Source organism: Rhipicephalus microplus, unplaced genomic scaffold (genome assembly GCF_043290135.1).
Source record: "Rhipicephalus microplus isolate Deutch F79 unplaced genomic scaffold, USDA_Rmic scaffold_30, whole genome shotgun sequence".
In the NCBI taxonomy this organism is placed as follows: Eukaryota; Metazoa; Arthropoda; class Arachnida; order Ixodida; family Ixodidae; genus Rhipicephalus; species Rhipicephalus microplus.
Window position 1 is genome coordinate 2,572,880 of NW_027464603.1, and position 18,295 is coordinate 2,591,174.

Here is an 18,295-nt window from a genome sequence, read left to right on the forward strand (position 1 = left end):
AATCCATAATTTGAAACACCACAACTAGATACTCCACAACTACAAATTCCACATCTAGAAACTCCAAATTTAGAAACTCTGCAACTAGAAACTCCGCAACTTGAAACTCCACAACTAGAGACTCCATAACTAGGAACTCCACAACTAGAAACTCCACAACTACAGACTCCACAACTAGAAACTCTACAACTAGAAACTCCACAACTAGAAACTCCGCAACTAGAAACTCCACAACTAGAAACTCAACAACTAGAAACCCTGCAAATAGAAACTCCACAACTAGAAACTCCACAACTTGAAACTCCACAACTAGAAACTCCGCAACTAGAAACTCCAAAACTAGAAACTCCACATTTTGAAACACCACAACTAGATACTCCACAACTACAAATTCCACAACTAGAAACTCCAAATTTAGAAACTCCGCAACTTGAAACTCCACAACTAGAGACTCCATAACAAGGAACTCCAAAACTAAAAACTCCACAACTACAGACTCCACAACTACAAACTTCACAACTAGAAACTCCACAACCAGAAACTCCGCAACTGGAAACTCCACAACTGGAAATTCCACAACCAGAGACTCAACAACTAGAGACTCCACAACTAAAAACTCCACAACTAGAAACTCCACAACTAGAAACTCCACAACTAGAAACTCCGCAACTAGAAACCCAACAACTAGAAACTCCACAACTAGGAACTACACACCTATAAATTCCACAACTTGAAACTCCACAACTAGAAACTCAACAACTAGAGACTCCACACCTAGAAACTCCTCAACTAGAAACTCCACAACAAGAAACTTCACAACTAGAAACTATGCAACTAGAAACTCCGCAACTAGAAACTCCACAGCTAGAACATCCGCCACTAAAAACTCTGCAACTAGAAACTCCGCAACTAGAAACTCCACAACTAGAGACTCCGCAACTAGAAATTCCACAGCTAGAAACTCCGCAACTAGAGACTCCGCAACTAGAATCTCCACACCTAGAGAGTCCACAGCTATAAACTCCACAACTCAAAACTCTGCAACCCAAAACTCTGCAACTCAAAACTCTGCAACTAGAAAATACCCAACTAGAAACTACACAACTAGAATCTCCGCAACTCGAAACTGCGCAACTACAAAATCCACAACTGGAAACTTGACAATTGTAACTCAGCAACTAGAAAATCTACCACTAAAAACTCCACAACTAGAAACTCAACAACTAGAAACCCTGCAAATAGAAATTCCACAACTAGAAACTCCACAACTAGACACTTCGCAACTAGAAACTCCACAACTAGAAACTCCACAACTACGAAACTCACAACTTGAAACTCCACAACTAGAAACTCCGCAACTTGAAACTCCACAGCTAGAAACTCCATAACTTGAGACTTCGCAACTAGAAACTCGGCAACTAGAAACTCAACAACTAGAAACTCCACAACTAGAAACTCCAAAACTAGAAACTCCACATTTTGAAACACCACAACTAGATACTCAATAACTAGAAACTCCACAACTAGAGACTCCATAACTAGGAACTCCACAACTAGAAACTCCACAGCTACAGACTCCACAACTACAGACTCCACAACTAGAAACACCACAGCTAGAGACTCCACAACTAGAAACTCCACAAATACGAACCCCACGAATACGAACCCCGCAACTAGAAGCTCCATAACTAGAAACTACGCAACTAGAAACTCCACAACTTGAGATTTCGCAACTAGAAACTCCACAACTAGAAACACCACAACTAGAGACTCCACAACTAGAAACTCCACAACTAGAAACTCCACAACTACGAACCTCACAACTAGAAACTCCACAACTAGAAACTCCACAACTTGGGACTTCGCAACTAGAAACTCCACAAATAGAAACTCCACAACTAGAAACTCTGCAACTAGAAACTCCACAGCTAGAAACTCCAAAACTTGAGACTTCGCAACTAGAAAGTCGGCAACTAGAAACTCCACAACTAGAAACTCCACAACTAAAAACTCCACAAATTGAAACACCACAACTAGATACTCCACAACTACAAACTCCACAACTAGAAACTCCACAACTAAAAACTCCGCAACTAGAAACTCCACTACTAGAAACTTCACAACTAGAGACTTCATATCTTGAAACACCACAACTACATACTCCACAACTACAAATTCCACATCTAGAAACTCCAAATTTAGAAACTCCGCAACTAGAAACTCCGCTACTAGAGACTCTATAACTAGGAACTCCACAACTAGAAACTCCACAACTAGAAACTCCACAACCGGAAACTCCGCAGCTAGAAACTCCGCAACTAGAAACTCCACAACTTGAAATTCCACAACCAGAGACTAAACAACTTGAGACTCCACAACTAAAAACTCCACAACTAGAAACTCCACAACTAGAAACTCAACAACTAGAAACCCTGCAAATAGAAACTCCCCAACTAGAAACTCCACAACTTGAAACTCCACAACTAGAAAATCCGCAACTAGAAACTCCACAGCTAGAAACTCCACAACTTGAGACTTCGCAACTAGAAACTCGGCAACTAGAAACTCAACAACTAGAAACTCCGCAACTAGAAACTCCACAACTAGAAACTTCACAACTAGAAACTATGCAACTAGAAACTCCGCAACTAGAAACTCCACAACTAGAGAATCCACAGCTAGAGACTCCATAACTAGGAACTGCACAACTAGAAACTCCACAACTACAGACTCCACAACTACAAACTCCACAACTAGAAACTCCACGACCGGAAACTTCGCAACTAGAAAGTCCACAACTAGAAACTCCACAAATTGAATCACCACAACTAGATACTCCACAACTACAAACTCCACAACTAGAAACTTCACAACTAGAAACTCTGCAACTAGAAACTCCCCAGCTAGAACGTCCGCAACTAGAAACTCTGCAACTAGAAACTCCGCAACTAGAAACTCCACAACTAGAAACTCCACAACCAGAAACTCCACAACTAGAAACTCCGCAACTAGAGACTCCGCAACTAAAAACTCCACAGCTAGAAACTCCGCAACTAGAAACTCCGCAACTAGAATCTCTACAACTAGAGAGTCCACAGCTATAAACTCCACAACTTGAAACTCTGCAACTCGAAACTCTGCAACTAGAAAATCCCCAACTAGAAACTACACAACTAGAATCTCCGCAACTCGAAACTGCGCAACTACAAAATCCACAACTAGAAACTTGACAATTGGGAACTCCGCAACTAGAAAATTTACAACTAGAAACTCGAAAACTAAAAACTTCAACTAGAAACTCCACAACTAGAAACTCCACAACTACACACTTTGTAACTAGAAACCCCGCAACTAGAAGCTCCATAACTAGAAACTCCGCGACTAGAAATTCCACAACTACGAACCTCACAACTTGAAACTCCACAACTAGAAACTCCGCAACTTGAAACTCCACAGCTAGAAACTCCATAACTTGAGACTTCGCAACTAGAAACTCGGCAACTAGAAACTCAACAACTAGAAACTCCACAACTAGAAACTCCAAAACTAGAAACTCCACATTTTGAAACACCACAACTAGATACTCCACAACTACAAATTCCACAACTAGAAACTCCAAATTTAGAAACTCCGCAACTTGAAACTCCACAACTAGAGACTCCATAACAAGGAACTCCAAAACTAAAAACTCCACAACTACAGACTCCACAACTACAAACTTCACAACTAGAAACTCCACAACCAGAAACTCCGCAACTAGAAACTCCACAACTGGAAATTCCACAACCAGAGACTCAACAACTAGAGACTCCACAACTAAAAACTCCACAACTAGAAACTCCACAACTAGAAACTCCACAACTAGAAACTCCGCAACTAGAAACCCAACAACTAGAAACTCCACAACTAGGAACTACACACCTATAAATTCCACAACTTGAAACTCCACAACTAGAAACTCAACAACTAGAGACTCCACACCTAGAAACTCCGCAACTAGAAACTCCACAACAAGAAACTTCACAACTAGAAACTATGCAACTAGAAACTCCGCAACTAGAAACTCCACAGCTAGAACATCCGCCACTAAAAACTCTGCAACTAGAAACTCCGCAACTAGAAACTCCACAACTAGAGACTCCGCAACTAGAAATTCCACAGCTAGAAACTCCGCAACTAGAGACTCCGCAACTAGAATCTCCACACCTAGAGAGTCCACAGCTATAAACTCCACAACTCAAAACTCTGCAACCCAAAACTCTGCAACTCAAAACTCTGCAACTAGAAAATCCCCAACTAGAAACTACACAACTAGAATCTCCGCAACTCGAAACTGCGCAACTACAAAATCCACAACTGGAAACTTGACAATTGGGAACTCAGCAACTAGAAAATCTACAACTAAAAACTCCACAACTAGAAACTCAACAACTAGAAACCCTGCAAATAGAAATTCCACAACTAGAATCTCCACAACTAGACACTTCGCAACTAGAAACTCCACAACTAGAAACTCCACAACTACGAACCTCACAACTTGAAACTCCACAACTAGAAACTCCGCAACTTGAAACTCCACAGCTAGAAACTCCATAACTTGAGACTTCGCAACTAGAAACTCGGCAACTAGAAACTCAACAACTAGAAACTCCACAACTAGAAACTCCAAAACTAGAAACTCCACATTTTGAAACACCACAACTAGATACTCCACAACTACAAATTCCACAACTAGAAACTCCAAATTTAGAAACTCCGCAACTTGAAACTCCACAACTAGAGACTCCATAACAAGGAACTCCAAAACTAAAAACTCCACAACTACAGACTCCACAACTACAAACTTCACAACTAGAAACTCCACAACCAGAAACTCCGCAACTAGAAACTCCACAACTGGAAATTCCACAACCAGAGACTCAACAACTAGAGACTCCACAACTAAAAACTCCACAACTAGAAACTCCACAACTAGAAACTCCACAACTAGAAACTCCGCAACTAGAAACCCAACAACTAGAAACTCCACAACTAGGAACTACACACCTATAAATTCCACAACTTGAAACTCCACAACTAGAAACTCAACAACTAGAGACTCCACACCTAGAAACTCCGCAACTAGAAACTCCACAACAAGAAACTTCACAACTAGAAACTATGCAACTAGAAACTCCGCAACTAGAAACTCCACAGCTAGAACATCCGCCACTAAAAACTCTGCAACTAGAAACTCCGCAACTAGAAACTCCACAACTAGAGACTCCGCAACTAGAAATTCCACAGCTAGAAACTCCGCAACTAGAGACTCCGCAACTAGAATCTCCACACCTAGAGAGTCCACAGCTATAAACTCCACAACTCAAAACTCTGCAACCCAAAACTCTGCAACTCAAAACTCTGCAACTAGAAAATCCCCAACTAGAAACTACACAACTAGAATCTCCGCAACTCGAAACTGCGCAACTACAAAATCCACAACTGGAAACTTGACAATTGGGAACTCAGCAACTAGAAAATCTACAACTAGAAACTCGAAAACTAAAAACTCCAACTAGAAACTCCACAACTAGAAACTCCACAACTAGAAACTCCACAACTAGACACTTTGTAACTAGAAACTCCACAACTAGACACACCACAACTACAAAACTCCGCAACTCGAAACTCCACGACTAGACACTCCACAACTTGAGACTCCACAACGACAGACTCCGCAACGAGAAACTCTGCAACTAGAAACTGCACAGCTAGAAACTTGCAACTCGAAACTCTGCAACTAGAAACTCCGCAACTAGAAACTCCACAGCTACAAACTCCCCAACTAGAAACTCCGCAACTAGAGACTCCACAACTAGAAATTCCATGACTAGAAACTCCAGAATTATAAACTCCACAACTAGAAACTCCACAACTTGAGACTTTGCAACTAGAAACTCGGCAACTAGAAGCTTAACAACTAGAAACTCCACAACTAGAAACTTCACAACTAGAAACTCCACCACTTGAAACACCACAACTAGATACTCCGCAACTACAAATTCTACAACTAGAAACTCCACAACTAGAAACTCCATAACTAGAAACTCCACAACTAGAGACTCCATAACTAGGAACTCCACAACTAGAAACTCCACAGCTACAGACTCCACAACTACAGACTCCACAACTAGAAACACCACAGCTAGAGACTCCACAACTAGAAACTCCACAAATACGAACCCCACGAATACGAACCCCGCAACTAGAAGCTCCATAACTAGAAACTACGCAACTAGAAACTCCACAACTTGAGATTTCGCAACTAGAAACTCCACAACTAGAAACACCACAACTAGAGACTCCACAACTAGAAACTCCACAACTAGAAACTCCACAACTACGAACGTCACAACTAGAAACTCCACAACTAGAAACTCCACAACTTGGGACTTCGCAACTAGAAACTCCACAAATAGAAACTCCACTACTAGAAACTCCGCAACTAGAAACTCAACAGCTAGAAACTCCAAAACTTGAGACTTCGCAACTAGAAAGTCGGCAACTAGAAACTCCACAACTAAAAACTCCACAAATTGAAACACCACAACTAGATACTCCACAACTACAAACTCCACAACTAGAAACTCCACAACTAAAAACTCCGCAACTAGAAACTCCACTACTAGAAACTTCACAACTAGAGACTCCATATCTTGAAACACCACAACTACACACTCCACAACTACAAATTCCACAACTAGAGAATCCATAATTTGAAACACCACAACTAGATACTCCACAACTACAAATTCCACATCTAGAAACTCCAAATTTAGAAACTCTGCAACTAGAAACTCCGCAACTTGAAACTCCACAACTAGAGACTCCATAACTAGGAACTCCACAACTAGAAACTCCACAACTACAGACTCCACAACTAGAAACTCTACAACTAGAAACTCCACAACTAGAAACTCCGCAACTAGAAACTCCACAACTAGAAACTCAACAACTAGAAACCCTGCAAATAGAAACTCCACAACTAGAAACTCCACAACTTGAAACTCCACAACTAGAAACTCCGCAACTAGAAACTCCACAGCTAGAAACTCCACAACTTGAGACTTCGCAACTAGAAACTCGGCAACTAGAAACTCAACAACTAGAAACTCCGCAACTAGAAACTCCACAACTAGAAACTTCACAACTAGAAACTATGCAACTAGAAACTCCGCAACTAGAAACTCCACAGCTAGAACATCCGCCACTAGAAACTCTGCAACTAGAAACTCCACAGCGAGAAACTCCGCAACTAGAAACTCCGCAACTAGAATCTCCACACCTAGAGAGTCCACAGCTATAAACTCCACAACTCAAAACTCGGCAACTCAAAACTCTGCAACTAGAAAATCCCCAACTAGAAACTACACAACTAGAATCTCCGCAACTCGAAACTGCGCAACTACAAAATCCACAACTAGAAACTTGACAATTGGGAACTCCGCAACTAGAAAATCTACAACTAGAAACTCGAAAACTAAAAACTCTAACTAGAAACTCCACAACTAGAAATTCCACAACTAGAAACTCCACAACTAGACACTTTGTAACTAGAAACTCCACAACTAGACACACCACAACTACAAAACTCCGCAACTAGAGACTCCACGACTAGACACTCCACAACTTGAGACTCCGCAACGACAGACTCTGCAACGAGAAACTCTGCAACTAGAAACTGCACAGCTAGAAACTTGCAACTCGAAACTCTGCAACTAGAAACTCCGCAACTAGTAACTCCACAGCTACAAACTCCCCAACTAGAAACTCCGCAACTAGAGACTCCACAACTAGAAACTCCATGACTAGAAGCTCCAGAATTATGAACTCCACAGCTAGAAACTCCACAACTTGAGACTTTGCAACTAGAAACTCGGCAACTAGAAACTTAACAACTAGAAACTCCACAACTAGAAACTTCACAACTAGAAACTCCACAACTTGAAACACCACAACTAGATACTCCGCAACTACAAATTCTACAACTAGAAACTCCACAACTAGAATCTCCATAACTAGAAACTCCACAACTAGAGACTCCATAACTAGGAACTCCACAACTAGAAACTCCACAGCTACAGACTCCACAACTACAGACTCCACAACTAGAAACTCCACAGCTAGAGACTCCACAACTAGAAACTCCACAAATACGAACCCCACGAATACGAACCCCGCAACTAGAAGCTCCATAACTAGAAACTACGCAACTAGAAACTCTACAACTTGAGATTTCGCAACTAGAAACTCCACAACTAGAAACACCACAACTAGAGACTCCACAACTAGAAACTCCACAACTAGAAACTCCACAACTACGAACGTCACAACTAGAAACTCCACAACTAGAAACTCCACGACTTGGGACTTCGCAACTAGAAACTCCACAAATAGAAACTCCACAACTAGAAACTCCGCAACTAGACACTCCACAGCTAGAAACTCCAAAACTTGAGACTTCGCAACTAGAAAGTCGGCAACTAGAAACTCCACAACTAAAAACTCCACAAATTGAAACACCACAACTAGATACTCCACAACTACAAACTCCACAACTAGAAACTCCACAACTAAAAACTCCGCAACTAGAAACTCCACTACTAGAAACTTCACAACTAGAGACTTCATATCTTGAAACACCACAACTACATACTCCACAACTACAAATTCCACATCTAGAAACTTCAAATTTAGAAACTCCACAACTACAAACTCCACAACTAGAAACTCCACAACCGGAAACTCCGCAGCTAGAAACTCCACAACTAGAAATTCCACAACCAGAGACTCAACAACTTGAGACTCCACAACTAAAAACTCCACAACTAGAAACTCCACAACAAGAAACTCAACAACTAGAAACCCTGCAAATAGAAACTCCACAACTAGAAACTCCACAACTTGAAACTCCACAACTAGAAACTCCGCAACTAGAAACTCCACAGCTAGAAACTCCACAACTTGAGACTTCGCAACTAGAAACTCGGCAACTAGAAACTCAACAACTAGAAACTCCACAACTAGAAACTCCACAACTAGAAACTCCACAACTTGAAACACCACAACTAGATACTTCACAACTACAAATTCCACAACTAGAAACTTCAAATTTAGAAACTCCGCAACTAGAAACTCCGCAACTTGAAACTCCACAACTAGAGACTCCATAACTAGGAACTCCACAACTAGAAACTCCACAACTACAGACTCCACAACTACAAACTTCACAACTAGAAACTCCACAACCAGAAACTCCGCAACTAGAAACTCCACAACTGGAAATTCCACAACCAGAGACTCAACAACTAGAGACTCCACAACTAAAAACTCAACAACTAGAAACTCCACAACTAGAAACTCCACAACTAGAAACTCCGCAACTAGAAACCCAGCAACTAGAAACTCCACAACTAGGAACTACACACCTATAAATTCCACAACTTGAAACTCCACAACTAGAAACTCCGCAACTAGAAACTCCACAAATAGAGACTCCACAACTAGAGACTACGCAACTAAAAACTCCACAGCTAGAAACTCCGCAACTAGAATCTCCACAACTAGAGAGTCCACAGCTATAAACTCCACAACTTGAAACTCTGCAACTCAAAACTCTGCAACTAGAAAATCCCCAACTAGAAACTACACAACTAGAATCTCCGCAACTCGAAACTGCGCAACTACAAAATCCACAACTAGAAACTTGACAATTGGGAACTCCGCAACTAGAAAATCTACAACTAGAAACTCGAAAACTAAAAACTCCAACTAGAAACTCCACAACTAGAAACTCCGCAACTAGAAACTCCACAACTAGACACTTTGTAACTAGAAACTCCACAACTAGACACTCCACAACTAGAAAACTCCGCAACTAGAAACTCCACGACTAGACACTCCACAACTTGAGACTCCACAACGACAGACTCCGCAACGAGAAACTCTGCAACTAGAAACTGCACAGCTAGAAACTTGCAACTCGAAACTCTGCAACTAGAAACTCCGCAACTAGAAACTCCACAGCTACAAACTCCCCAACTAGAAACTCCACAGCTAGAGACTCCACAACTAGAAACTCCATGACTAGAAACTCCAGAATTATAAACTCCACAGCTAGAAACTCCACAACTTGAGACTGCACAACTAGAAACTCCGCAGCTAGAAACTCCACAGCTAGAAACTCCGCAACTAGAAACTCCACAACTAGAGACTCCGCAACTCTAAACTCCACAATTTGAACTCTGCAACTCGAAACTTGGCAACTAAAAAATCCCCAACTAGAAACTACACAACCTGAATTTCCGCAACTCGAAACTCCTCAACTACAAAATCCACAAATAGAAACTCCACAACTAGAAACTTCACAACTAGAAACTCCACAACTTGAAACACCACAACTAGATACTCCGCAACTACAAATTCTACAACTAGAAACTCCACAACTAGAAACTCCATAACTAGAAACTCCACAACTAGAGACTCCATAACTAGGAACTCCACAACTAGAAACTCCACAGCTAGAGACTCCACAACTAGAAACTCCACAAATACGAACCCCACGAATACGAACCCCGACACTAGAAGCTCCATAACTAGAAACTCCGCAACTAGAAACTCCACAACTTGAAACTTCGCAACTAGAAACTCCACAACTAGAAACACCACAACTAGAGACTCCACAACTACAAACTCCACAACTAGAAACTCCACAACTACGAACCTCACAACTAGAAACTCCACAACTTGGGACTTCGCAACTAGAAACTCCACAACTTGAGACTTCGCAACTAAAAACTCCGCAACTTGAAACTCCGCAACTAGAAACTCCACAACTAGAGAATCCATAACTTGAAACACCACAACTAGATACTCCACAACTACAAATTCCACATCTAGAAACTCCAAATTTAGAAACTCCGCAACTAGAAACTCCGCAACTTGAAACTCCACATTAGAGACTCCATAACTAGGAACTCCACAACTAGAAACTCCACAACTACAGACTCCACAACTACAAACCCCACAACTAGAAACTCCACAACCGGAAACTCCGCAACTAGAAACTCCGCAACCAGAAACTCCCCAACCAGAGACTCAACAACTAGAGACTCCACAACTAAAACTCCACAACTAGAAACTCTACAACTAGAAACTCCACAACTAGAAACTCCGCAAATAGAAACCCAGCAACTAAAACTCCACAACTAGAAACTCCACACGTATGAATTCCACAACTTGAAACTCCACAACTAGAAACTCCACAACTAGAAACTCCACACCTAGAAACTCCACAACTAGAAACTCCACAACTAGAAACTCCACAACTAGAAAGTATGCAACTAGAAACTCCGCAAATAGAAACTCCGCAACTAGAAACTCCACAGCTAGAGACTCCATAACTAGGAACTGCACAACTAGAAACTCCACAACTACAGACTCCACAACTACAAACTCCACAACTAGAAACTCCACGACCGGAAACTCCGCAACTAGAAACTCCACAACTAGAAACTCCACAACTAGAAACTCCACAACTAGAAACTCCACAACTAGAAACTCCACAACTAGGGACTCCGCAACTAAAAACTCCACAGCTAGAAACTCCGCAACTAGAAACTCCGCAACTAGAATCTCTACAACTAGAGAGTCCACAGCTATAAACTCCACAACTTGAAACTCTGCAACTCGAAACTCTGCAACTAGAAAATCCCCAACTAGAAACTACACAACTAGAATCTCCGCAACTCGAAACTGCGCAACTACAAAATCCACAACTAGAAACTTGACAATTGGGAACTCCGCAACTAGAAAATCTACAACTAGAAACTCGAAAACTAAAAACTTCAACTAGAAACTCCACAACTAGAAACTCCACAACTAGACACTTTGTAACTAGAAATTCCACAACTAGAAACTCCACAACTAGACACTTCGCAACTAGAAACTCCACAACTAGAAACTCCACAACTACGAACCTCACAACTTGAAACTCCACAACTAGAAACTCCGCAACTTGAAACTCCACAGCTAGAAACTCCACAACTTGAGATTTCGCAACTAGAAACTCCGCAACTAGAAACACCACAACTAGAGACTCCACAACTAGAAACTCCACAACTAGAAACTCCACAACTACGAACGTCACAACTAGAAACTCCACAACTAGAAACTCCACGACTTGGGACTTCGCAACTAGAAACTCCACAAATAGAAACTCCACAACTAGAAACTCCGCAACTAGAAACTCCACAGCTAGAAACTCCAAAACTTGAGACTTCGCAACTAGAAAGTCGGCAACTAGAAACTCCACAACTAAAAACTCCACAAATTGAAACACCACAACTAGATACTCCACAACTACAAACTCCACAACTAGAAACTCCACAACTAAAAACTCCGCAACTAGAAACTCCACTACTAGAAACTTCACAACTAGAGACTTCATATCTTGAAACACCACAACTACATACTCCACAACTACAAATTCCACATCTAGAAACTTCAAATTTAGAAACTCCACAACTACAAACTCCACAACTAGAAACTCCACAACCGGAAACTCCGCAGCTAGAAACTCCACAACTAGAAATTCCACAACCAGAGACTCAACAACTTGAGACTCCACAACTAAAAACTCCACAACTAGAAACTCCACAACAAGAAACTCAACAACTAGAAACCCTGCAAATAGAAACTCCACAACTAGAAACTCCACAACTTGAAACTCCACAACTAGAAACTACGCAACTAGAAACTCCACAGCTAGAAACTCCACAACTTGAGACTTCGCAACTAGAAACTCGGCAACTAGAAACTCAACAACTAGAAACTCCACAACTAGAAACTCCACAACTAGAAACTCCACAACTTGAAACACCACAACTAGATACTCCACAACTACAAATTCCACAACTAGAAACTTCAAATTTAGAAACTCCGCAACTAGAAACTCCGCAACTTGAAACTCCACAACTAGAGACTCCATAACTAGGAACTCCACAACTAGAAACTCCACAACTACAGACTCCACAACTACAAACTTCACAACTAGAAACTCCACAACCAGAAACTCCGCAACTAGAAACTCCACAACTGGAAATTCCACAACCAGAGACTCAACAACTAGAGACTCCACAACTAAAAACTCAACAACTAGAAACTCCACAACTAGAAACTCCACAACTAGAAACTCCGCAACTAGAAACCCAGCAACTAGAAACTCCACAACTAGGAACTACACACCTATAAATTCCACAACTTGAAACTCCACAACTAGAAACTCCGCAAATAGAAACTCCACAAATAGAGACTCCACAACTAGAGACTACGCAACTAAAAACTCCACAGCTAGAAACTCCGCAACTAGAATCTCCACAACTAGAGAGTCCACAGCTATAAACTCCACAACTTGAAACTCTGCAACTCAAAACTCTGCAACTAGAAAATCCCCAACTAGAAACTACACAACTAGAATCTCCGCAACTCGAAACTGCGCAACTACAAAATCCACAACTAGAAACTTGACAATTGGGAACTCCGCAACTAGAAAATCTACAACTAGAAACTCGAAAACTAAAAACTCCAACTAGAAACTCCACAACTAGAAACTCCGCAACTAGAAACTCCACAACTAGACACTTTGTAACTAGAAACTCCACAACTAGACACTCCACAACTAGAAAACTCCGCAACTAGAAACTCCACGACTAGACACTCCACAACTTGAGACTCCACAACGACAGACTCCGCAACGAGAAACTCTGCAACTAGAAACTGCACAGCTAGAAACTTGCAACTCGAAACTCTGCAACTAGAAACTCCGCAACTAGAAACTCCACAGCTACAAACTCCCCAACTAGAAACTCCACAGCTAGAGACTCCACAACTAGAAACTCCATGACTAGAAACTCCAGAATTATAAACTCCACAGCTAGAAACTCCACAACTTGAGACTTTGCAACTAGAAACTCGGCAACTAGAAACTTAACAACTAGAAACTCCACAACTAGAAACTTCAAAACTAGAAACTCCACAATTTGAAACACCACAACTAGATACTCCGCAACTACAAATTCTACAACTAGAAACTCCACAACTAGAAACTCCATAACTAGAAACTCCACAACTAGAGACTCCATAACTAGGAACTCCACAATTAGAAACTCCACAGCTAGAGACTCCACAACTAGAAACTCCACAAATACGAACCCCACGAATACGAACCCCGACACTAGAAGCTCCATAACTAGAAACTCCGCAACTAGAAACTCCACAACTTGAAACTTCGCAACTAGAAACTCCACAACTAGAAACACCACAACTAGAGACTCCACAACTACAAACTCCACAACTAGAAACTCCACAACTACGAACCTCACAACTAGAAACTCCACACCTTGGGACTTCGCAACTAGAAACTCCACAACTTGAGACTTCGCAACTAAAAACTCCGCAACTTGAAACTCCGCAACTAGAAACTCCACAACTAGAGAATCCATAACTTGAAACACCACAACTAGATACTCCACAACTACAAATTCCACATCTAGAAACTCCAAATTTAGAAACTCCGCAACTAGAAACTCCGCAACTTGAAACTCCACAACTAGAGACTCCATAACTAGGAACTCCACAACTAGAAACTCCACAACTACAGACTCCACAACTACAAACCCCACAACTAGAAACTCCACAACCGGAAACTCCGCAACTAGAAACTCCGCAACCAGAAACTCCCCAACCAGAGACTCAACAACTAGAGACTCCACAACTAAAACTCCACAACTAGAAACTCTACAACTAGAAACTCCACAACTAGAAACTCCGCAACTAGAAACCCAGCAACTAAAACTCCACAACTAGAAACTCCACACGTATGAATTCCACAACTTGAAACTCCACAACTAGAAACTCCACAACTAGAAACTCCACACCTAGAAACTCCACAACTAGAAACTCCACAACTAGAAACTCCACAACTAGAAAGTATGCAACTAGAAACTCCGCAAATAGAAACTCCGCAACTAGAAACTCCACAGCTAGAGACTCCATAACTAGGAACTGCACAACTAGAAACTCCACAACTACAGACTCCACAACTACAAACTCCACAACTAGAAACTCCACGACCGGAAACTCCGCAACTAGAAACTCCACAACTAGAAACTCCACAAATTGAAACACCACAACTAGATACTCCACAACTACAAACTCCACAACTAGAAACTCCACAACTAGAAACTCTGCAACTAGAAACTCCCCAGCTAGAACGTCCGCAACTAGAAACTCTGCAACTAGAAACTCCGCAACTAGAAACTCCACAACTAGAAACTCCACAACTAGAAACTCCACAACTAGAAACTCCACAACTAGGGACTCCGCAACTAAAAACTCCACAGCTAGAAACTCCGCAACTAGAAACTCCGCAACTAGAATCTCTACAACTAGAGAGTCCACAGCTATAAACTCCACAACTTGAAACTCTGCAACTCGAAACTCTGCAACTAGAAAATCCCCAACTAGAAACTACACAACTAGAATCTCCGCAACTCGAAACTGCGCAACTACAAAATCCACAACTAGAAACTTGACAATTGGGAACTCCGCAACTAGAAAATCTACAACTAGAAACTCGAAAACTAAAAACTTCAACTAGAAACTCCACAACTAGAAACTCCACAACTAGACACTTTGTAACTAGAAATTCCACAACTAGAAACTCCACAACTAGACACTTCGCAACTAGAAACTCCACAACTAGAAACTCCACAACTACGAACCTCACAACTTGAAACTCCACAACTAGAAACTCCGCAACTTGAAACTCCACAGCTAGAAACTCCACAACTTGAGATTTCGCAACTAGAAACTCCGCAACTAGAAACACCACAACTAGAGACTCCACAACTAGAAACTCCACAACTAGAAACTCCACAACTACGAACGTCACAACTAGAAACTCCACAACTAGAAACTCCACGACTTGGGACTTCGCAACTAGAAACTCCACAAATAGAAACTCCACAACTAGAAACTCCGCAACTAGAAACTCCACAGCTAGAAACTCCAAAACTTGAGACTTCGCAACTAGAAAGTCGGCAACTAGAAACTCCACAACTAAAAACTCCACAAATTGAAACACCACAACTAGATACTCCACAACTACAAACTCCACAACTAGAAACTCCACAACAGCAGCGGCATCGCATGAGCGTCATCTAAACCTGAATCCTCTGTTTTACGCAGCCGTCCTTGTCTGTGGCTGTTTCTTCGGTGATCATCCTCGTGGTGCTGTGCGGCCGATTATCTCTTTTGGACAGCGCTGAGTCGCCCACGTGGGTGAATCTGCGACTGCGCAGCCTCTTAATGCTGCGTCGCTGATATCGGCAAGTCCACCGCTGGAGATCGCTGCTATCGCGGCGACACCCTATAAACAAGCCGGCATTGACGCCCACTCTTCACTGGCAGCAGCGGCATCGCATGAGCGTCATCTAAACCTGAGTCCTCTGTTTTACGCAGCCGTCCTTGTCTATGGCTGTTTCTTCGGTGATCATCCTCGTGGTGCTGTGCGGCCGATTAGCTCTTTTGGACAGCGCTGAGTCGCCCACGTGGGTGAATCTGCGACTGCGCAGCCTCTTAATGCTGCGTCGCTGATATCGGCAAGTCCACCGCTGGAGATCGCTGCTATCGCGGCGACACCCTATAAACAAGCCGGCATTGACGCCCACTCTTCACTGGCAGCAGCGGCATCGCATGAGCGTCATCTAAACCTGAGTCCTCTGTTTTACGCAGCCGTCCTTGTCTGTGGCTGTTTCTTCGGTGATCATCCTCGTGGTGCTGTGCGGCCGATTAGCTCTTTTGGACAGCGCTGAGTCGCCCACGTGGGTGAATCTGCGACTGCGCAGCCTCTTAATGCTGCGTCGCTGATATCGGCAAGTCCACCGCTGGAGATCGCTGCTATCGCGGCGACACCCTATAAACAAGCCGGCATTGACGCCCACTCTTCACTGGCAGCAGCGGCATCGCATGAGCGTCATCTAAACCTGAGTCCTCTGTTTTACGCAGGTATTCCGACGTCAATTTTTTCTCTTGTTAATTTTTCACTGCTGCTGCTGCTGCTGCCATCAAGTGTATCTTTTCTTCTCGCTTTTTTTTTTTTTTTTTTTTTTTTCTCCTGAGTGTGTTTCTTACTTGTACCATGCCGACGAATGCAGAACTGTCAAAACAAGTTGAGGCGTTGGAAGACAAGCTTAACAATATAGCTAAAGGTACAAGTGAGCTCATCTTTGGTAAGATCCTGCTGAGAATGAAGGAATCTGGGATCGACGTTGTTGAACTTAAGAGAGAAGTTGACTCGCTGAGTTCCAGTGTTGAGCATTTGAATGGACTTCTTGAGGATATGCGGTGCAAAAATTCTGCGTTGTCCGATGAAAATACGCAACTCCGATCCCAGAACCAATCATTGACCCGCAGGGTCGAGGAGCTTGAGCAGTACTCTCGTCTCAGCAATGTCGAGATCAAGGGCATTCCATGTACCCAAGGAGAAGACTGTGTTGAAATCCTGAAAACAGTGGGGGACAAAATTGGTTGTCCCATTTTGCCCTATGATCTCGATATTGTTCATCGCGTGCCTACCCGATCTATTGACAAGAAAAACATCATTGCTCGATTTTGTTCTAGAACCAAGAAGGCCGATTTTGTTAGCAAAGCGCGTAAAGCCAGGCTCTGTCTTAGTGATATAGGGTTGTCTAGTCAGTCCAAATTTCCCGTATTTGTAAATGAGCATCTCACTGCCTGTAACAAGACTCTCTTCTCCAAAGCTCTTTCATTGAAAAAAGAAAAAAAATGGTTGTTCCTGTGGACTGACAACTGCCAAATTAAGGCCAGGAAAACAACTACTAGTAAAGTTCTACGCATTCGGGACGAATCTGACCTAAACAAAATAGTATAAAGCTGTTTGTTCATACTTTGGATAGTACAATCATGGCTTCCGTACTAAAACCAGATCAATTGCACTCTTTTCTGAATGGATTTCATTCCATTATTCACTTTAATGCAAGAAGTCTTCATAAACGGTTTGACATCATTGACGGTTTCCTCACTTCACTTTCTTGTTCATTTTCAATGATTGCCATCACTGAAACTTGGTTGTCTGACGATGACAATAATCTATATTGCTTTCATAACTTTAATTCTGAATACTGCAACAGAATAACCAGTAATTACGGTGGTGCTGCCATATTTGTTTCTTCTG

The 18,295-nt window shown here is 42.0% G+C and overlaps 1 protein-coding gene across 1 annotated transcript; it reads left to right on the forward strand.

The window, feature by feature from the left end:
* The first annotated feature begins 17,239 nt into the window (after nt 1-17,239).
* On the forward strand, nt 17,240-17,992 carry LOC142786750 (uncharacterized). The gene has a single exon (XM_075884382.1). The coding sequence runs from the start codon at nt 17,240-17,242 to the stop codon at nt 17,990-17,992; it is 753 nt and encodes a 250-aa protein (XP_075740497.1).
* The last annotated feature ends 303 nt before the right edge of the window (nt 17,993-18,295 follow it).

Excerpts from the sequence above, each read along its gene's own strand:
- LOC142786750 (XM_075884382.1), top strand. The coding sequence starts at position 17,240 with ATGCCGACGAATGCAGAACTGTCAAAACAAGTTGAGGCGTTGGAAGAC.